The sequence below is a fragment of the Neolamprologus multifasciatus genome, chromosome 15 (assembly GCF_963576455.1).
Source record: "Neolamprologus multifasciatus chromosome 15, fNeoMul1.2, whole genome shotgun sequence".
NCBI classification, from domain to species: Eukaryota; Metazoa; Chordata; class Actinopteri; order Cichliformes; family Cichlidae; genus Neolamprologus; species Neolamprologus multifasciatus.
Genome location: NC_140453.1, coordinates 11674766 through 11697425, shown reverse-complemented (window position 1 = coordinate 11697425; position 22660 = coordinate 11674766). Strand labels below are relative to the sequence as shown.

Below are 22660 nucleotides of genomic sequence, written 5' to 3'. Positions count from 1 at the left end.
TCACTGGGTGCATTGTCAGAAATATGTTGTAGAGCTGTGGGCTACTATTTGTTTTGTTTTTGGTCCATCAGTTTGCCTCGGAGGAGAACTAAGTCATGAGATACAAAGAGCTGAAGTGAAACCGAGTGTTAAAAACAATGAAGTGTCCACCGCAGCCACTGTTTGTGCTTTTCACACTCCCTTCCCTGTTCTTATGTCAAAAACAAGATTATCTGCAAAAAAGTGATTGCAGATGTTTTTTATGTTTCATATTATTTCTTAAAATTGGTAAATAGGCCGTAGTCAACAGGATTTACAAAGCACTGGAGATAAAAATAAGAAATTACCTGTTTTGCAAGGATTTTTATAACTCTGCGTTATTGTACCTACTCAGTTTTTTACATTATAATGTAATATTATAATCAATCTTGTCCTTTTTGACCACTTAGTGTATCTTTATAGAACTTTCACGACATATTTGTTGTAGTTTCTGCTGCCTTTTTCTCCAGATTTTGGTTAAAAAGGACATTTTCAATATCTATGATTATTGTCTGTGAAGGTTCTCAGTCATCCAGGTCATCGTAGTCAAAGGAGCTTGCAAAGAAAAGCATCTGGACTTCTTTAAGTTACTTGAAGACGTTTCGGGTGAGTTCATTGTGAAACCTGGCCCCACCTTATCGTGCGAATTCCTGAGGTCAGATGGCCCAGGGTGTGAGTGGGCGTTAAGGCGTCTGGGAAGGGATCTCAAAACTGGATTATAGATGCCAGAGAGGTGGTGTCGTAAACCACCGCCTCTGTTCAAAGATGGTCGCTCAACAAGGACAAGACTCAGCTGTCCATCTGCATCTTAAGGATAAAGGACACTCTTTCGAGGATGTCAAGTTCACATTTTGGACAGACAGGACAGATGGTTTGAAAGAGGAGTGAAAGAAGCCATCTATGTCCACTGTGAGCGACCATCTTTGAACAGAGGCGGTGGTTTACGACACCACCTCTCTGCCATCTATAATCCAGTTTTGAGATCCCTTCCCAGACGCCTTAATGCCCACTCACACCCTGGGCCATCTGACCTCAGGAATTCGCACGATAAGGTGGGGCCAGGTTTCACAATGAACTCACCCGAAACTCTGGCTGATTGGGACCCACACCCAGTTCCACACCTTGGCTCAGGCGATTAGAGGATCATCAGGGGGTCCTTTTGTCCCTCTGTGGGGGGACACTCCCACTAGGTTTATATCTGGGACTCTCCACCATTTGACCTTAGAACTGAAGAAGCTTCTCGGATGAGAGGTGAAACGTCTTCAAGTAACTTAAAGAAGTCCAGACGCTTTTCTTTGCAAGCTCCTTTGACATCTATGATTATTCTTACCTGGATAAATAAAGGATATATAAGTGTGTCTTTACAGCTTGACAGAAATGTTCTTTCTGGCTCAAAATGATTTCATCGTTCATAATATGTCTGACAAATTATCGGCCAAAAGTCATTTACAACACTACAAATGAAGGCAATCACTTTCTGGCATGACATCAGCCCACTCGTCAACCAATCTGCATTTGACCGATGCGCAGTGTCATCCACATTCGTCTGGCAGTGGCTGGTTGCGTCGCTCCAAAACCCCTCTCCGTAAGCAAACGGACACAACTGCGGTATTATAAATTAAGCATCAGATGTTGAGGCATATGCACAACCACATGAACTCAAAGATCTGCCTAGTCAAAGGCAGTATGGTTACCATGCCAACAGACAGAGCAGTGAACAAGCAAAGCTAGACCATCATTATGACCTGCTTTGATAGCGATGTAAACGCTAATGGTGGTGTGATGTGAGCGGGCGCTTAATGAAATAAAGAGAAATGCCGTTATTATCTCCGCGTATGCTCGCAGCTTCTGTATTAGCATGAAACTGTGCATATACGCTTTGCTGTTGGTTGTGGTAGCAAAGCAATAAAATAGTGTCTAGCATGAGATTATCTTTCTAGTCCTGGCAACATATTTCTTGTGAACAGTCATTGCTGAGGTGTTGTTGCAGCAGACTTCGCAGTGTTCACTTGTCAATCAAAGCATGTGGGCGGCACTGTGGCGCGTTTAGCTGATGCCCTTTTTGTGTTCAGCACTGTTTGTCCTAAATGCCCAAATGTTTTGTTCTTTCAAACAAACAGCGAGAAGCAATTATGAATTTATAGACTTCAAGTGCCTTGCTTAAGAGCCTCGTTGCTGTTGGAAGAGATTAAAAATCAGCTACGTTCATGTTTAAAAGCTTTGCAGTTTTCTGTGGGTGAATGACAGTAAGCATTGATGCACGCAGAAGAGAAACGTTAGAGCTCTTTGTCCTAAACGCCACATGCTGTAATGTGGATCAGAACGCTACATGCAGCAATGGCGAGCTGTAATTAGGCGAAACAGCCCGTGTTCGAACAAGGTCAAACACCTCTAAATAACCTCGCAGAAATGAAGGTAGTCTCTGAACAAGGGCACCGATCACTCTTCACTCCCACATGTCAGTGGGGCTAATGAGACTGACAGAATGCAAAAGAGAGGAGCTGATGAGTTTGCGTGTGTATCGGTGTTGTGTGAATCTAGGATTGTGTACATGCGTGTCTCTGCGAAGGCGCGGGTTGCAAAGGGGTAGCCTGAAGGAGGACTCAGAAGGAATGAAACATCGCTGTATTGGAGGACCTCTAAGACTCTCAATCTTCCCACACAAACATCAAACACCTCCTTATCATCAAAGTGACTCTGCGATCGCATATGAAAGCCATTTAGCGACACAGTCATCATCTCTTGAGGAATTATTGTTTACAAGAATGTAGAAGAGGAAGTTTCGTGATGTTCCTCGTTTATAATGTGTATGTTAATATGTGTGTATGTCCTCTCATCCAGTTACTAGAGGTGCGAATGCAGTACGAGCTGAATGACATAGAGTCTCCAGATGGCGGGGGTGAACAGACATCAGCGCTCCCGACGCCCGGTGCCTCTCCTCAGACAAGCGGCCCACCTTCACACCCTTCCACCAGCAGCAACAACTCTGATGGAGGCAACATACCCTGCCTCAAGTATGAAACACATACACACATATATAACTATTTGGAGAGGGAGAGAGAAGCACTCGCATAAACTCTCATAAGCTGCAGGATCACTTGCACACATACTCATGCACACAAGAGTCTTGGCTTTTGCTTCAAGCACACTCGAAGCATTCTCAGCCACAGCCTCCCCAACATTCCCCTGCAGCCACTCAATACACAACAGCTTCACGACCACAGCTGCACCCCTCGTCATTCTTTTTATGAAACCTTTTTTTTTTGTCTATCGCCTCCTTTCATCCACAGAGTGCGCAGTACTCCATTGAAGCAGTCTCCGGGTTACCAGGTAGATTTGGTGGTCCAGTTAGTGTGGGTGAGTGGAGAGCCTCCTCAGCAGATCACAAGTCTGGCCGTCAATTCCTCCTACGGCCTGTAAGTACACGCAAGCCTTAGCTGAAACTAGAAGTATTTTCTGGGACTTTGCTGGGATTTATGCTATTTATGTTAAGACGCTTAATCTGAAGGTAAAAAGCAACATTAGCAAAGTTAGCGCAAATCAAATTGCAGGCAAAATCGTCACAGATACCGGTGCTGTTCAAGAAGTTACTGCTCAAGTCCTGTCGACACAGTTCAGCAGCTACGGGAATTTAAGAGATTCCACCTGATTTTGGGCTTCAACTACAATGTTTACGTATTCCAAAACGAAATCAAATCTCCTAACTGTAACTTTCCGTTATTCTTGTTTTAAAAACTTTCACCTCTCCTTTTCTTCCCACTTCTTCTTTACTTTGTCACCAATCCCCAGAGTGGTATTTGGCAACAGTAACGGTCTGGCAGTGGTGGACTACATCCAGAAGACAGTAGTCCTCAACTTGGGGACGGTTGAGCTTTATGGCTCTAATGACCCCTACCAGAGACAGCCCCGGTCGCCGAGAAAGACGCGGCAGCCTTCTGGAGGTAATGAAAAGAGAGAAGATGGAAGCTAGAAAGAAAAACATTTTATTCATTTTTCTGAGCATGACAGCTTTTTTTTTCTTTTTTGCCAGAACAGCTCATCACACAGTTCTTTAGTTCCCGTTCTAAACTGTAAACTGATGCAAATATGAGAATGAATAAAGTGACGACACGCTTTGAATCCACAATGATGCTCTCTTTCTTCCTTAGTCTACAATGCTGACGCATGATTGAGCGATGACGACCAAATACTCGCTCTCTCCTTGTGCTTCGATTGACTTTCTCTCTTCGTTTATCCGCCTCTCTCTTTCTCTTTGCCTCTCATTCACATACCCACTCTCTCGCAGCCCATCCCTTTTCCACGCATCCCTTCCTTTTTACTATTGTCTACCACGGACAGCGAACGGTATCCTTTCCAGTAAGGACACACTGCCACCACGTGTCAGAAAACAGCAGTGCATGTTTTGATACTGCCGCAACGTCACGACACTTTCCTGTCCGTACTTGAGCAAAAGTTTGATTAATGAATTTAGCAAAGTGTGTCCATGTGGGTTGAGAGATTTTTTATGTGTTTTATGTATGCAAAGCAACTACACATGCAAGTACAGACTCAAAGTACTGTATGTGTAAACACCCGAATGTTCACAAAAAGGCTCACATTAAATACTCGCCGAGCATCTGGTGTCACTAACTGGTGAGCAGTGGGCTGGCACTTGTCAGTGCTTGGCAAGTGTGAGCAGTAATCAGGCATCCAGCTGTGTTGCTCTGCCAATAGGGACTTCTGTCTGCTTGGCTTTCTGCCTCACAGAACAATGTCACACACAAATAAACACACTTATACTCAAACATGCATGCGGGAAAGGGAGGAAGTAGCATTTAAAACTGGATAAAGAAAACTAGAGACCTCCTTGATAGTCTCTGACAGATGGCGGATGAGACTGCACATAGATCCTAGCCAAGGCGACACTAAAATATAAAGTTAAAGAAACATATTTTTTATGCATACGCAGAGCGAACAGCCAATATTTTCTTTGAAAATCCACCTGATTTTTGTTTTAATTATGTGATCTCTCATACAGGTCTTTGTGACATTAATGAAGGCTCGGCTACATCGGAGGACCGCTGCAAGTCGCCTACTTCAGGTAACATATCTTTCAGCTTGTCATTGAAAGAGAGGAGTGGCGAATATAGCAGAAATAACGGCCAAACAGTAAACCAGTCAGAAATATACCTAGAAAACTACTTATGTGTGCTGGGAGGAAGATTAATGTTTCAAAATAGCCTTTACGGTTATTACTGTTGTAATGAAGTTGTTGCTCATCAAACTTGAACTCCAGAAGTTTCTTCTTTTTTGAGTCACTCACGTGTCTGGCTTCATTCAACCTCTTTCTTTAAAAATGCACTGTTTCAGTTAAATATTGCACATTTATGGATTTATAACATATGTCCATGCTTTTTTTTTTTTACCACTTTGCAGAGTTGAAAAAAGGGGAATACGTCATTTATAATCTCACTCTGTATTCTGAAAAACTGGGTTACATAGACTGTAAATGGATCCGGGGACTGATGGTAATTCACTGACGCTGCTCGAAATTATGGGAAAACCAAACTCTGCATTCTGGTAGAGAAACCCATTCATTTACATGAATATTAGTAGGAAAAAGGGGCTTCACATATTCCGTAGCACTGAAATTCCATGCTTTTTGATACTCACAAATATATTGCATGCCAAGATTCTGATTATTTTTAACTTGGATTTTGATTAGGGTGCTTCTTTCAACATTTCCCTGTGTCTGGATGCAGTGTATCGAAGCAGATTCGTCTAAATGTATTGCCAAATTAAGCAGTTTTTGTGTGTATATGACATTTAGACAGCAAACCCAATAGAATGTACTAGAAGGAAAACATAATCCACTTTATGCTGCACTATCCCACCTCTGATTTTAAATATTCAGCCTTTTGATGATCTACTGCTTTGTGATATGCAGGAACAAGATTCCCTGCTGCTCTTTTACTTGCTTCCATCTTAATCTGCGTCATTAGTATTTCATCTGAAGGTGCTTGAAGAGAGAACAGCCTAGGTTTATCTCATTATGGGTAACTTGGCATTACCACGATGAAAATAAGGAGCTTTTTTAAAAAGGTCAGACAGAAAACAAATCACAGAGTCTGCTTGCTGCTGTTTCCAGGTATGATGGCTGTCCCAGTCTCTGTGTCTGGTGCCACCAGACTGTGATGTGATACATCTGTCTGCTTTGCTATACTCATGGGACAGGGAGAGATAAGGAGCGCTTTCCTACAAAACTCTCTTTGTAATCTAGGTTTTAAGTGTGAGCGAGTTTGTTTTAGATTTTTGTTTATTTTCTCTCTCTGTCTCTCTGAGTATTTTTGGTATGAATTCTGCAGAGGAATAATGTAACGTTTGTAGTATGGCTTGTTTTAGACTTAAATACAGTATAAATGTGGAAGGCCTGGCTTGATTTATTTCCCAGTTCTTTACATTGGACGTGAATAATTTACATCAGAAGACAGGATGTCTTAGTGAAATCAGTGTTCCTTCAAAAAGAAAGGTGCCATTGACATTACAAGCCATTTTCTGCTCAGAACAAGTAAGCACATCTGTGTTTGGTTGATTATTTCTTTGTTTTAACTATGCTTGGCAGTAAATCTCGGAAAGCCTGTTTATTTCCCCTTAATTGGTGCCACATTTGTAAGGAAAATGCATTTGTGGGTTGAGCAGCAGAGTATGGGTGGTGCCACATTTGACTGATCTGGATAGAGCCACAGGGCAACTTTAAGTTGGTGTTCCATAAAACCATTTTGGGTGAGCCTTAGTACAATCTCCAAATTGAAGGCCAACATCCATATTAGGGGATTTCCAAATGCATTTTCCTTACAAATGTGGCATCAATTAAAGGTAAAAAAAAAACTGCCTCTCCAAGATTTATTGCCAAGAAGCATTGTTACAACAAAGAAATAGTTGACCAAATAAATATTTACTCAGTTTTTGTGCTAATACACACACGCACTGGGGTAATGGGGTAAAAATGGGTGTTTTTCTAACTGCGCATTTACTCTATTTTACTCCTCCCTCCTCCCCAACACCCTCAAAAGTCTTGATGTCAAACAGCAATCTACACCAATTCTACAATGGAGGTGGTAGAGGAGGTAAGATTGGGCAAAAATGTCTATCAGAGGCTGTTTAGGCAGGAAGAAACGTGGTCTAGATTTGGTGCCCCTGTTTTGTTTCCCTTTTTTTCTTTTTGTGGAGAAAGTGTCTCTGTCTTCCTTTGTCCATACTCACCACAGTGGGAGGAACTAAAGTAGAGAACAGAGAGCTGACGTTCCTCTATACTCCTGGGTTAGCTTCTATTCAACTATCTTTGAAGCCACTTTGTATTTTAACATAAATGAGTATTCTTCGTTTGAAATGACAAGATGCTCATATTTGATATTTGAGCACAGAAGAGTAATATAAGAAAACTATATTCTAAGGATTCAGAGCTTGTGAAGCAAAAGCTTACCTGGAAGGACGGTGGGACTGCAGTTTTCTTGAGACACCTTACTTGTCAAATATACTGTACATATTGCATGCTACATGTATGTAGCACGAGTGTCATATTGTACATGTGCCTGCATCTGATACTTGTCCCAACTGATTGTACGAAGTTTGATGATACCATTGAACAGAGAGCAACTCGTCTGTCTGATTTTTGTCTTTGTCCAACTTCAGTGTGTGTTGATAAAACTTTGTAAAAGTACATTTAAACTAAGTGAGCAAGTCAAAAAAGAGGATTAGCAACGGAAGGATTCAGTATCTCATACAAGTGACAGTGAGTAAGTACAATATCCACACTGATCAGCGACAGCATTAAAACCACCTGCACAAATTTCTTTTGGTCATTGTGATGACATAGCAGCCCTGACTCTTTAGTGTCTCACATTTTGACAGTGGAGCCCTCTGTTGATCAGGCTTACTCAGGCACATCCCATGGGTATTGGGAGTTCAACATCTTGGGCTCATTGACATGTTGCTTGAGCTATTCCTGATCACGTTTTGCACTTCTGGGGAGGCCTCTGCCTTTCAGGATCACTGTTGCCATGTCCAATACGCTTGATTTCCAGCAAAGTGTAGGGTGGGTGAAACATGCCAAAGTAACGTCCACGTGAACATCAGGAGGCAAAGTTTGGGGATTGCGGTCGTCATGTCCAATATACTTGGTCTCTAGCAATGTGAAGGTGGGTGAACCATGCCAAAGTAACGTTCACGTGACTGTTGAGAGCCAGCTTTTCAGAGTACAAGATAATTGTTGTTAACAACTTCTCTCGTAAAATGGTTTTAATGTTGTGGCTGCTTTGTTTGTGCTGGATTTTTTGTCTTCGCTTAGCCTGGTCCGGAAACTGATGTTGTCCTCCTGAGTCCTTTTAACACCTGATTATTCAAAGTGCAATATTTTTACAATATCCCCAAAACCCACATATGTGAGTTCAGTATTTTAGTTTAGCTTAAAAAAATCTTGATAAAGTCAATAAAATTCCCCCAATTTCCAGCATACTGTACTAAACAGAAATCAAATCATCTGGATAAATCATGCATGTATGGATAGCATATGCTAATTTAGGGCTCTAAAAGTTTGTCTACACCTTCATAAGTACCATAGACGGGCAACAGCAAGATTTTATATGTTCTCCACTTACCTTAAAAAATAAAACAGAAGCATGTACATTAATGAAAAAAAAGCCAAAATAATCAAATTCAACACAACCCAGTTTGAGCTTGAAGGTATTACGAATGTTGCAGTTTTTTTTAAAGGAACTTGTATGGATTTCTTTATGTATGGTTTCTGGCAGTTTAAATTGCAAGACAGTCATAACTCTATTACCTGAATGTCTCATTTTATCGTCCTTCTCCTTCTTTTTCCTACAGACAGAGAAAATAATATTTAGGACTTTCATTCACTGCTATTTATATTCACTTTTCTGAAAGATGGAATGCTTTACAAACTAGTATTGAAAGTATATAACCAGCAGCAGGTTGAACCATCCTTTTCACTATGTTTTCTTCCATCTCTGGTTCATTTTTTGTTTCTTGTTACTTCCTTCTTCTTGCTGCATGCTCCTTTGGCATGAAGGTCCTGAATGGCCGTGCAGTTTTGACGTGTGTCTTACCTGTCCTGTCTTTCAGGGCATTGTGCAAACAGACGTCACCTCTTTTGTTTAGTCTGTAACAGCATGCCTCTGTGATACAGAGGGTCGTCTCTTAATCCTTATGCAGTGTCTCCTCCTGTCTAAAGCATTTTGGCTCTCCTATTCTATAAAACAATCCCTTGGCACTTGTTCAACAGTCTTCTGTCATTTTGGTGTATTTCAGGTGTGTGCACAGTCCTAGTCCAATGCTAGATTAACTAGCTTTGCATGGCATCGTGTGTTAGCTTAGACATGTGTTTGTAAAGAGGGATGTTCTCTTTTTTCCAGCAAAGATGTCACGGAAATTAAGCTTGCCTACTGAGCTAAAGCCAGACTTGGGTAAGCCTTGACTTCGTGTCTCCAAACAATTTGTATGAAATGCAATATACTTTTCTCACTCTGACTGGACTCCATCACTTTACATTAGTCCAGTTTTTTTTTTCTGGTTATTAGTCTCAAAATTGGCAAGCTGTGCAACTGTTCTCTTTAGTTTGCATGCATCAAAAGTAGCACTGATCTGAACTGAATTAAAATGATTGAACTCAATCAAATTGTTGGAAATGAACCCTTGCTCACACTTCTTTTGACCATGGTGGGGGTTAAAGCAGAGGTCAGTGGTGCTAAGCTAAACTTTTTACACCCCATCTCACTCTAAAGCTTTGTGTAACTTTTGCAGCTTTTCTTTTCTCTTGTGTGTTTTTCATGTCTTTCTTTTCTCTGTCTGATTGGTCCTTCAAAAAATAAAAATAAAAATAATAATATCAATACAACTTTTTTTCTGTACAACCTTCTTCCCAAACATGGAATATTGTTAGGTTTCATGGGTTTAAAATAAGATATTCACCTGTATTCTTGTTTAATGATCTCAGTGTTATGCACATTTAACTTTCCGTAATGTGCCAAACAGCTGGGTTATTTTATAGTAATAAAATTGTGTTAAATTGATGGCTCTTGTATAATGTAAGGGAACTGCAGTGATGTTAAATCATCAACAAATAGGTCTTAAATGATGCTGCTCTGTTAAAAAAGGCAATTAAACTTATGAGATCTGTTTTTCCTAGAAAGACAAGACCACCAACTGTTTACTTTTATTTTGTCACTAGCTGTTAAAAGTGCGAGTCGACTTTCTTTCTCTCAGTTTCCAGTATCTACATTATCAGTACTAAAATCAATCATTTATAAACAAATAAAAATGCTATTACTGGTATGCCTTGAATTTGCTTTGAAAAGTGTAAATACAATTGCATTTAACGTCCAAACTCTTTCTTTTAAGGCATTAAGAAGCTAGTGATTGTTATGTTTCTATTTTTTTCATTATTTATTTTTTTTTAGCAGATTTTGTGCCAACTTCTCCATTGTCTGTCTTGCAATAATACTTTTTTGCAGGTGCTTTACCTCTCTGTTTTTTCTCCTTACTGTCCTCCTGTCTGTATGCCCGCCGCGGGGTGCCAACCCATTAGACCACCGGGACAACTCTTTCAGCCGCTCACGCTCGTCCAGTGTCACCAGCATCGATAAGGAAGCACGAGAGGCCATCAGCTCATTCCACTTCTGTGAGACTTTCGCTCGGAAGGGGGACAGCACTTTGACACCCTGCCTGTATGTGGGCACCTCCCTCGGAACTGTCCTGGTTCTGGCTCTCACATTGCCACCTGCTGGAGAGCAACGGCAACTGCAGCCAGTTATCCTTTCACCTGCCGGTGGGTAAAGCAATCTCAGATGGGAGCGAGGGATGGAAATTAGAGTGTGAGAGGTTTTGTTTGTTTGTTTTAACGGCAATAAAGACCAAACTATCAACAAAATGGATAGCTTATAAGACTCACTCAGCCCCATAGGGCAGGGACCTCTCCTCGTTGTTGTTGTTTTTTGTTTTTTGTTTTTTGTTTTTTTTTTCTCCCTTTTCCCCTCTTCCACAGATTGGGTGTCCTTTATTTTTTTATTTTATTTTTATTTATTTATTTTTTTTGTGTTCTTTTTTTCGTGTTTTTGTTTGCATGTACTATAAAATTGGAAAAAGTACAAAATAAAAAGTTAAGAAAGACCAAACTATCATTTGGCAACCCACTCTGTAAATTTTAAGGAGAAACAGTAGACAATGATTTTTAAATACCCTCATGTTTAAGTGAAAATGGACCAAAAATGGTACATATAAATACAATATGACCAATTTATCTCTGCTAATAGGCTACATACCAGAGGCTTTTGAGGTGGCTTTAATCAAACCATTACTTTAAAGTAGTAGTCATTTATTTACTAATTACTGACCTTATGACTAATTCCAAAAGTTCTTAAAATAGTTGTTTTAAATATACTGTGTGATCATATGCAGATCATTGGATTATACTTTTTATCATGTGTATAGTTTAGATTTTTCCTGTTTCTCAAAGAAACGAATTTCATATATTGTTCTACTTCTGTGTGTAAGTTTTTAGGCCTGCCTCTTCTTCTTCTTTTGTCCTCTACTTGTCCTCTACTAAACTGCAGGAGTGTCTTAAAGATATAAAGAACATGAAGGCCTTGATAACTTGTAATTTCCTATCGATATATTCAGTCAAAACTTTCGTTTTTGTATTTAAAAATCTCAGGCAGACAGTGTCTAACCTGATACTTATTTTGAATGGCATTATCTCGGCGTCCATCACTGAACTTTGGAGTCATTTTTCACCAGAACACACTAAGCATTTCCAAAATGCAGCAGTACTCTGGAAATATAATGTTCCAACAGATTTTTTTCCTCCTGTTCACCAGGTATGTTGGTACGGCTGAAGGGAAGCATCTTGCGGATGGCCTTTATAGACTCCACGGGTTCTCAGCTGCCATCTGCATATGAGCCTTGGTATGAACCCAACGTCACAGCAGACGGCGAAGAAAGAGAAAAAGTCCGTAAGCGCCGGCCCGTCTCAGTGTCCCCTTCCACCTCCCAGGACCTCAATGAGAGCCAGTATGCTGTAGTGTGTTCAGAGAAACAGGCCAAAGTCATTGCCCTTCCTTCTCAGACCTGCATCTATAAACACAGTATCACAGAGACCTCCTTCATCTTACGGGCAGATGTGGTGCAGATGAACCAAGGCATGTGCGTGGCTTGTTTCTGTGCCAACGGCCACATCATGACCCTCAGGTAAGGCTACATCTGAGGTCAGGCAATGTTTCAACCAATACATGCAGTTAGAATTAAGAATGTTTGCTCTCCCCTCTATCATGCATGGCATGTCTATATATTTATATACATGAACTGGAATTGACTTAACAAAAGAAGCAGGAGAGCAAATCATTTTGCTCATATTTGTCCTTGTTGCAAAGACACTCCACACAAAATCCGTAAACTGTGTACAGCGAAAGCTGCCATATGGTAAGAAAGAGGACAGGTACACACAAAAATTGGGGTCATAATTTAATTTGGTCATAATTTGCACCTGTTCATCGAAATCCAGAGGGGTTTTTTTATAGTATACAGACTTTAATTTTAAAGTTTAGATTTTTTACTTAGAATCTGGACTTCGATTTTAGAAATAACATTTTTTTCCAGACTGAATTTTCAGAATTCGAACTTTAATCTCAGCATTCTCACTTTTTTTCACACTTTGGACTTAATTTTTAGAATTCAGACTTTGTGTCATAATACAGGCTCTTTCTGGACTTTGTTAAAAGCAAGGAAAAAGTGCCAAACACCAGGCAATGCTGGACACTTTATTAGGTACACTTTAATTTTGCTGGTTTGGAAAAGCGTTTGCCTTCAGAACTTCCTTAATTATTCATGTCCTAGATTCAGCAAGATGCTGGAAACATTCCATCTTAAGAGGTTTTGGTTTTGGTCCATATTGGAAATAGCATCGCACAGTTTGACCAGATTTGTCGGCTACACATTTATGACGTGAATCTCTCATTACACCGCTCATTGTCATGTTCAAGAAACTAGTCTGATGACTTGAGCTTTGTGACAGGGTGTGTAATTCTGCTGGAAGGAAACAACAGAAGATGGTTACACTGTGTTCATAAAGAGATGAACATGGTCAGCAGCAATAGTCAGGCAGGCTGTAGCATTTCAGTAATGCTCAGTTGGTACTTAGGGGTCAAAAGTGTGGTGGTGGCGTAATATCCCCACACTATTACGCCACCACCATCAGTCTGAAACATTGATATAAAGCACGATGGATCCGTGCATTCATGTTGTTTATGCCAACACCTGATCCTACCATCCGAATGTCGCAGCAGAAATCATGACTCGTCAGACCAGGCAACAATTTCCAGTCTTTTATTGTTCAGTTTTGGGCTATAAAATATAGCCTTGGTTTCTTGTTCTTAGCTGACAGGATTGACATCCAGTGTGGTCTTCTGCTACTGTAACTCATCTGCTTCAAGTTCAGCGTGTTGTAAATTCAGAGATCTTTCTCTGCATAACTTGTTTATAACCAGAGTTTGCGTTTTTTTGTTTTTGCAAGTTACTCTTTCCTTCCTGTCAACTCAGACGACTGCTGATCTTGGGTTATTGTCTAGTTTTGTCTGTAAAGCCTAGATATGGTTGTGTGGCAAAATCTCACTAGATCTGCAGTTTCTGAAATATTCAGACCAGCCAATCTGACACCTTTTTTCCATTTCTGATGCTCAGATTGTACTTCAGCAGGTCATGTTGACTGTCTATGGATTTGCTGCACATCTTGGCTGATGAGTTATTTGCCTTAACAAAATAGTATACCTAACAAAATGGATGTTGAGTGTAAATAATTAGAGTTCAGAGTAGGTCAAAAACTTTATTGATATTGTTTCTGTGCCTCCCATACAGTGTGCCGGGACTGAGACCGCTCATGGATGTGAACTACCTACCTTTGACAGACATGCGGATAGCCAGGACTTTCTGCTTTACTAACCTGGGTCAGGCCATGTACCTCTGCTCCCCCACTGAGATCCAGAGGATCACTTACAGTCAGGACACTTGTGAAAACCTACAGGTGAATTAGCCTTCTATATACAGCACTACTATGTGTTACTATTGCAAAACAGTTTAAAATCTCTGCATGGCTTGGAGACACACATTAGCCAACTAAGTACCTAGGCTATTTTGTTTTGGGTTTTTTATACCTATAAGAAATATTCACGTATTCAAATTAATCTTGTCTCTATGGGTAACAGACAGGAAGAATTTTGAAATACCATAACCCTATATTTCTATAGTCATGCCAGAATTAGATTTTGAAAAACTCTCGCCAAACTCCCTCTATCTAATTAAAATTCACTAGGGGGATGCTGAGAGGATGGCAGCATAAGTTTGCAGCTCCTGGTAAAAACTCACAAATAAAAGCCCTGAAGTGTTTTTAATCATTAAACTGTGGAATAAATGTCATGAACGGTGGGAGAAGGTCAAGAAGACAGCCGGCTAGAGGAGACAGCCGGAAAACAGCATGCAAGGTGAGCATGTGGAAGGAGAAGGGGCTAGCCACCTCCACTCAGGCTTCCAGGACATCATTAAAGAAATTCACTCACTTAAAGCAAAGTTCAGAACTGATTTTGCCCCACTGAACAAAGACATTAAACAAGAAATGAAGGAAGAATTCCAGACATTAATATAAAAATGACAGAAACAATAGGTGAGGTAGCTAGCTATAAGACAAGACTCAAAGAAGCTGCAAAACACTTGGAAGAGATGGAAAGTTGGAACATGGCCACAAAAGATGCATTAATTCAGTCACTATAACAAAACTGGCTGCTCTAGAATAATGTATATTATCAATGGATCAATAGGCCTAATAGAAGGTTCTGAAGGAAACTCTGTGCTGCAGTTTGTGGAACACTTGTTGAGAGCTGAGCTCTTTCTCCCACCAGACCCTGCTCTGAATATCCAGCGGGCACACAAAGCTCTGACGCCTAAGCCTGGACCAGGAGAAACCTTTATATTGTCATACACTCACTTACTGCCTGTGTCATAGCTAATGAACACAAAACATTGCAATGAATGCAAGGAATGGAGTTAATCCAAAGTAAGCCTAAGTAGTTTGAAACTTGTCTCACATAAGTTGCTTGGCCTGAAATAACTATGGGGAACTGAGTCATCCATGGTGAGAACTATTCTATTTATAACCGTGTCCAGATTTTACTGCAGTGTGTCTCACAAGCTAGGGACTTGTATTGTTGGGGGATATGTCTGGTATATATATCTTTATCTATATTTATACATTTTATATATGTATTTATAAAATGTGTTAATATTTCAGGAGATGCTGGGTGAACTTTTCACACCAGTGGAGACACCGGAGGCCCCCAACAGAGGGTTCTTCAAAGGCCTGTTTGGTGGCGGTGCACAGTCGCTGGACAGAGAGGAACTATGTATGCCGAATATGTATCTGATGATATACATGCACTATATTTCTGTCCTATATGTACCATCACTTCATGCTTATCTGTCTTTTCTTCCTTCGATCAGTTGGTGAAGTAACAGCTGGAAGGGCATCGCGAAGTCTGGCCCAGCACATGCCTGGCCCAGGTGGCATTGAGGGGATGAAGGGAGCTGCCTCTGGTGTGGTTGGTGATCTGGCACGTGCCCGGATAGCACTAGATGAAAGAGGCCAGAAACTGGGTGAACTGGAGGAGAGGACGGCCGCCATGATGGCCAGTGCAGACTCTTTTTCCAAACACGCCCACGAGGTGAGCAAAAGTGTCAAGAAGGACGTCGAGCTTGAAAACTCATACCCACAATTAACAGAACGACGATGTGAAATCACGAATGCTCGCTGTACGTTAGTGCTACTGACAAACAATAAACAATGAAATTAAATGCTTGTGATCAGTCTTGATCCGCCATAAAATATTTTACACAGCAAAGCAGTTACTGTGAAATATTGCACATAATACCTGACACTATTTAACCAGTAGAGGGCAGTATGTAACCATGAAACATTCACTGTACTGTAACTTAGACACTTACTCAAATTGTAGATTGTTTTCAGAATGGAAACGGTTTCTAAAATTATGTGAGGGCCCCTGTTCTTTACAGTGTTTCACTGACCAAGTAAACAAAATTCAAAATCAAAGCAAATTCATATACATTCTTACATAAAATTAACTTTATCAACAGCAAATGGAAGTGGTTTTAGAGAGAGACGTGATGGTTTTGTGGTACTGCCCGATCATTTGGACCATGTTCCCATGACTACGTGTTCTTTGTTTCCAGATGATGCTGAAGTGCAAAGACAAAAAGTGGTACCAGTTCTGATTGGTGGAAGGGGTGGAGTAGAGCTCTGTGGACACCATTGTCTGATTGACCTCCCTCATCTGGCTCATCTGGACTCACCGTGACCCCTACCCATCTGTCTGTCCCTTCATCCGTCCCTCCAAGCCTTCTTCACTGAGACACTTGGGGATTTTCTTCCCTAGCACAATGATGAAACACTGTACTTACCTCAGTCTTGGGGTGGAACTGAGGGGTAGACAGGAGAGGAAGACGACCTCAGAAGGAATAACTTAATAAATGGTGTCTTCTTTTTATGTTCTTGTCTCATTGTTTATCTCTGTTCAGCCTCTCCTCTGAGGTAGCTGACTGGCCCATGCACCTGAAGATTCTTCACTCTCATTTGCCAAAATGTTCTTTACTGTTGTCTCTACTCTGTACCCTCGTGGCCAATATTCAAACTGGCTTTAAAAAAAAAAGACAAATGTGTAATGAAGAAGCAAAGACTTCAAAAAGTCATTAAAATGTACAAAAAAAAAAGTAAATACATCATTATATATACATAGATCTAATAAATGTGCAATGCTGTATCCACTTCCAAGTGACAAGTACAAAACAAAGGGATAACTCATCGGGGAGATGGAAGCGGGGCGCGAGGGCCGAAGGAGGCACCATTGGAGAGGTATAAGAAGTGCTGCGATAGCGATGTCTCCTCTATGCAGAGGGTCGCAGGGATAACTCATTCGGAAGTACACTGGATATTTCATCATCTTGCTCAATCTCTAGACTCACCTCTGTATTTGACAAACTTTCAAATCGTTACCATGTGTGTGGGTGCGTGCGTGAGAACGTATGTGCGTGCGTGAATTTCTTTTCTCACCATTCCTCTATTTGTTATTTGTTGGGTTATTTGCTCCGTCTGTATTATGCTCATTATTATTAGTAGTAATATTATTGGAAAATCTCTTATTTTTCTATTGTTGTGAAAGTGGATGATATTTAATTTGTTGAAAAAGAAAATACATTTTGTGACTGTTGTCTAACAACTGAAATTAATTTCTCCTTATGAAAAGGGCTGGAATCTATAAGGAGGGCAAGGATATAAAAGGCATATTTGGGACTCAGTAACATGGTGACATCAGCTTTTTTTTTTTTATTCTAAAAGAGAGCATGTATGAGCCACACACATTTATTCCTTTACTGAAAATGTCATTTAATCACTTAGCAGATGCAATGTGAGCTGCCTCCCACTTGCTCGCTCTGTCTCCGATGTCACGAGCTCGGTGGTTTGATGAAATCAGCGTTAAATACACAAATAGCCAAGTATCAGTATTGGATTACATACATTGCAAGCATAAATCCTAACAGTAATCATACAGGTGGGATAAAAACAAGAAAATGGCTGAGTAATCTTTCAAAGGGACATATTTGAAACTTTTTTCGTGTATTTTTATTTATTTTTTGTTATTTTCTGTGTTTTGCTCACACTTGTCTGTACGTGTGATTCCTTTTAATATTTACTTACTGAGGTGGAGGAGACAGCTGTGTTTGGTGTTACCTTCATTATTATCCTGTTTCTATTTTCCATGGTTGCAGTCGAACTCAAATGTGATGTATCTGTCTGCCGGGCTTTTAACCTTTATTTGTATATAAGTAAATAGTTTGACAATCTAAGTGGAAAGTAAATGCCGAAGTTGCTCAGGCAACAAAAGAGGAGACAGGCCATATTTTTTTCTGACGCCAAAGAATTGCTTTACCTTTCCCATTGCGTTGTCCCATAGCATTTGGCCGCGAGTCTGGAAACCGCACGGTACATGTGAATATGTGTTATCCAGTTTAGATACATCACCCTTGTCACTTTTCAGGGTTCAGGAAATGGAAGGTCGCAAAGGAACTCGGCCATTTATAACACGATGGATCATAAAAATCACTATCATTCCACCACACCTCAAATGATGTTTATGGTATTCATCTGTGTGAATGGGTGTATTTGTTCTTCTCTGTCTGTATGTAAGGTTATGTTCATGTAAATGAAGTGATATGATTTATTATATTTTGTTCCGGTTGTTTACTCATTGCTGGTGATGTCCTAGTTCAGGTAAGTGTGGACAAACTCAAACCACCAATAAAGTAAAAAAGAAAAAAAGAGGACAAGGATAAGATAATGTGAGATAATATGTGAGGATGACCTCTAAATTTTGGTTTAATTTAAAAGTCCTTCACTTGTTCTCTGTATTCTCTCCGTTGGTTGCGCTGCTACAGATGTGGCCTCCTGTGTTTCCAGTAAGCATTGTGGTGTGAATGTTGGCTGGTTGGTCTATCTTTCGCCCCTAAGCTTAAAAAGAGAGACAAAACGAAGTACTTCAGGAAAAATAGCTGTTTTAGCTACAAGTCAGCCCCCCCACCAATATCCGTTTGATGTCTTTCCCTTTAATCCAGCTGTTATTTCTTTGAATGTTATACTTGTTTTCCCATCTTTGACTGAATTTGATTTTTCAGCCCATGTACTACAGTATGCAGTATTCCTACCTGATATGATCCACACTCAATAAGAGGGAGTCCTGTCTATCTGCCATATGCCATCTTCTGTCCTCGATTCAACAGTTATCAGTGGGTTGCAGTATTTTTCTCATTGTAGCCAATTTTCTTGTACAGTTTTATGCAACTTTCACATGGATGTTTATGACTTTATCTGCTGCCACAAAAATTTAGAAATTCTGTAGATAGAGATTACTGTGCAATGGAAAATAAAAGTCGACAATGGATTTTTGTCTTCGGTTATTAAACGGTTTCTGTTTAGCAGAAAGAGGAATAAAATGTTGGAGTATCTCAACGACATGCAGGCACACTGCATATTCAGTGAAATACAGTTAGATCATGGGAAACTGGTTTCATCACAGTTTTATCCCAACATTAGATGGCAGTAAATACACATGGTTGCCTCAACAAGCAATATTGACTAAATAGGAAAAATGCAAACAGTGAAAGGGCGATCCTACTAGTTATTATTAGCAGGTTTAATGTTTGACAGCATGCAAATAAAAAATTATTTTTTACTAAAACAAAATAATATATTTATCAGTGAAGCAGAAAACTACCAAAGCTACATAGTAGTAATGAAGTTATATAGTAGTTTTCCTTGTTTATTAGTTTTTTATTTATACTCCAAGGCTCTATTTCCTCAAACATCATTGTCCTGTACTGAACACAGCAGATTCCCACATGTGCTCACTTGTGATGCAGACAAGGAGGGTTTCTTTATTTATTTATATATTCATCTTGGGGTAATGTACAGGAAGTCACCCCAACTCTGACTTCTGTTAAATGTTTTATCTCACACAGGGAGACGTCCACTAATATTTACTGTAAATACCTCACAGTTGACCTCTATATTTCGAAACAGACCTCTTGAATCACAGATGCAATCATCCTAATCCCTATTATCTGTAAATTCATACTGTATCTACAAAGGATTACGATGTGGATCAATTACTGTGAAAATCAGAGCGGCTACCAGCTTAGCTTATGATTTCCTGTAAGAGTACAAATTTACAGACTGTATCTCTGCGTTGCCACTCGATGCTTCCGGGCATTTTGTGTGACTAACGTCAGGTAGCCGTAGCTGGATTTAATCTGGACAAAATAGCTCAGAGATGAAACTAGATAAAGTAATTAGGTTAAAGAGTAACATAGTGATAGAATACCTTAATCTTTTGCGGCTAGAATTGGTAATAAAAGGACAAATGATTTATAAACCAACAAACAACCCTTATTGCAGTTCAGATATTGATTGCTGGCTAGAGGGATAAAGCAGACTGTGATTGAATGTTGCCTTCTTCTAGCTGATTAATGCCCAATCTAACTAAAAGCAAAGACACTATAGTTCAAATGTTGGGAAAAGCAGAGTTTCCTGGAATAATAACAAATGAAGATACACCACGGACTTATAAACAAATCCATATGTGAAATTTATAATTCCGTAAAACATAAATCTCTGGAAAAGATAACTGAATGAATCTAGTACTTTCTCTTGCCCTTTCTCTTCCCGTATATTGAATAGGCTTTATGGTTCTTCCCGTCTTTGCGTAAACAGAATTATCAGACAAAGTGGTGCCATTTTATTAGGTAAGAGAGCTTGTGTTTTTCATCACAGATAAGCTTCTGTGGGTGTGACAGGTAAATTAAGGGGAGAGTGGAAGAGGGAGACAAAGAGGGAAATGTGGTAGGTAAGGAGAAAAAAAACGAGTTGATTTGTTCAGTTTGGCTGAAGCCCTGAAGAGAAGGTCACTGGGGAGAAATGTTTGTTGTTGCGTACTGTTTGAACTACTGACTGACTGAGATATAGGGTCAGGCAATCCACAGCTAAGCATGCTGCTCAGCAGATGACATGTCCGTGAGACTGTTGCCGTGGTGACGGGAAGCGTGAATGACCTGAGCTACGCCTGCACAGCAGGGAGACTCAAAATGTGTATTTTGTTCTAAAATATCATCAAAAATTTCATCGATAAACAACCAGTTGTTTAATGATTATTTATCAAGACTGGTTTGATCAGATAAGCGCCCCTTTTAACCTCTTAAGCCCCAATGCCCCCTGATACGGGGGCAAAAGGCAGGAGATCAGGTAGGCTTGGGGCTTAAGAGGTTAATTGCATTAATCACAAGCTTTTGAAAGTACTTGAGAATATGAAATACTGCAATAGATATATTTTTTAAAGCTAGTTTTAGTCCAATCATGTAACAATCAGTAGGTATCATGTTCTTGAATGACTGTGCCACCAAACATGTTACATCACTCGGACAGTTAACATATTGTTTCATTCTGTTCCAAGTTTTAGTAACATCTGTGAACAACTACTATATGACCTCTCACCTTTTAACTCTTAAGCTTTCACCTTTCAATCTTATGGCTCAACAAAGGTGACATGAACTAAACCGCTGCACTTCTTAGATCTTAACTTCTATCATAGCACAAATATGCAGTGCACATACATAAATTCAGTTGCTGATACCGGTGCTTGAAGTTCTCACAACTATAATCAGCATAAGAATAAGACAATTTCTAGAAATGCATTCTAAACAAGCAACAAGGCTGAACAGACGTTTCGACAGAAACATTTCCTCATATACAAAGAAGTGAATTTTTGCATATACATTATGTGTATAAGACTGGAGTCACCTCATACAGTGGGGCAAAAAAGTATTTAGTCAGCCACCGATTGTGCAAGTTCCCCCACTTAAAATGATGACAGAGGTCAGTAATTTGCACCAGAGGTACACTTCAACTGTGAGAGACAGAATGTGAAAAAAAAAATCCATGAATTCACATGGTAGGATTTGTAAAGAATTTATTCGTAAATCAGGGTGGAAAATAAGTATTTGGTCAATAACAAAAATACAACTCAATACTTCGTAACATAACCTTTGTTGGCAATAACAGAGGTCAAACGTTTACTATAGGTCTTTACCAGGTTTGCACACACAGTAGCTGGTATTTTGGCCCATTCCTCCATGCAGATCTTCTCAAGAGCAGTGATGTTTTGGGGCTGTCGCCGAGCAACACGGACTTTCAACTCCCGCCACAGATTTTCTATGGGGTTGAGGTCTGGAGACTGGCTAGGCCACTCCAGGACTTTCAAATGCTTCTTACGGAGCCACTCCTTTGTTGCCCGGGCGGTGTGTTTTGGATCATTGTCATGTTGGAAGACCCAGCCTCGTTTCATCTTCAAAGTTCTCACTGATGGAAGGAGGTTTTGGCTCAAAATCTCACGATACTTGGCCCCATTCATTCTGTCCTTAACACGGATCAGTTGTCCTGTCCCCTTGGCAGAAAAACAGCCCCATAGCATGATGTTTCCACCCCCATGCTTCACAGTAGGTATGGTGTTCTTGGGATGCAACTCAGTATTCTTCTTCCTCCAAACACGACGAGTTGAGTTTATACCAAAAAGTTCTACTTTGGTTTCATCTGACCACATGACATTCTCCCAATCCTCTGCTGTATCATCCATGTGCTCTCTGGCAAACTTCAGACGGGCCTGGACATGCACTGGCTTCAGCAGCGGAACACGTCTGGCACTGCGGGATTTGATTCCCTGCCGTTGTAGTGTGTTACTGATGGTGACCTTTGTTACTTTGGTCCCAGCTCTCTGCAGGTCATTCACCAGGTCCCCCCGTGTGGTTCTGGGATCTTTGCTCACCGTTCTCATGATCATTTTGACCCCACGGGATGAGATCTTGCGTGGAGCCCCAGATCGAGGGAGATTATCAGTGGTCTTGTATGTTTTCCATTTTCTGATGATTGCTCCCACAGTTGATTTTTTCACACCAAGCTGCTTACCTATTGTAGATTCACTCTTCC

At 40.3% G+C, this 22660-nt stretch overlaps 1 protein-coding gene across 3 annotated transcripts in view; it reads left to right on the top strand.

Annotated features, from left to right (window-relative positions):
* Window positions 1-18421, top strand: part of stxbp5a (syntaxin binding protein 5a (tomosyn)) — a 107431-nt gene extending 89010 nt beyond the window's left edge. Inside the window, exons 17-28 of one of the 3 annotated variants that reach the window (XM_085132187.1) lie at window positions 2860-3032; window positions 3309-3434; window positions 3808-3959; window positions 5036-5098; window positions 7071-7124; window positions 9432-9482; window positions 10562-10843; window positions 11892-12261; window positions 13924-14089; window positions 15350-15461; window positions 15559-15779; window positions 16306-18421. In XM_085132187.1, coding sequence (XP_084988313.1) covers window positions 2860-3032; window positions 3309-3434; window positions 3808-3959; window positions 5036-5098; window positions 7071-7124; window positions 9432-9482; window positions 10562-10843; window positions 11892-12261; window positions 13924-14089; window positions 15350-15461; window positions 15559-15779; window positions 16306-16347 — 1812 coding nt within the window. In that variant the 3' untranslated portion in view covers window positions 16348-18421. The remainder of the gene's footprint in view (window positions 1-2859; window positions 3033-3308; window positions 3435-3807; window positions 3960-5035; window positions 5099-7070; window positions 7125-9431; window positions 9483-10561; window positions 10844-11891; window positions 12262-13923; window positions 14090-15349; window positions 15462-15558; window positions 15780-16305) is intronic. The other 2 variants (XM_085132188.1, XM_085132189.1) reach the window with 2 other exon arrangements.
* The last annotated feature ends 4239 nt before the right edge of the window (window positions 18422-22660 follow it).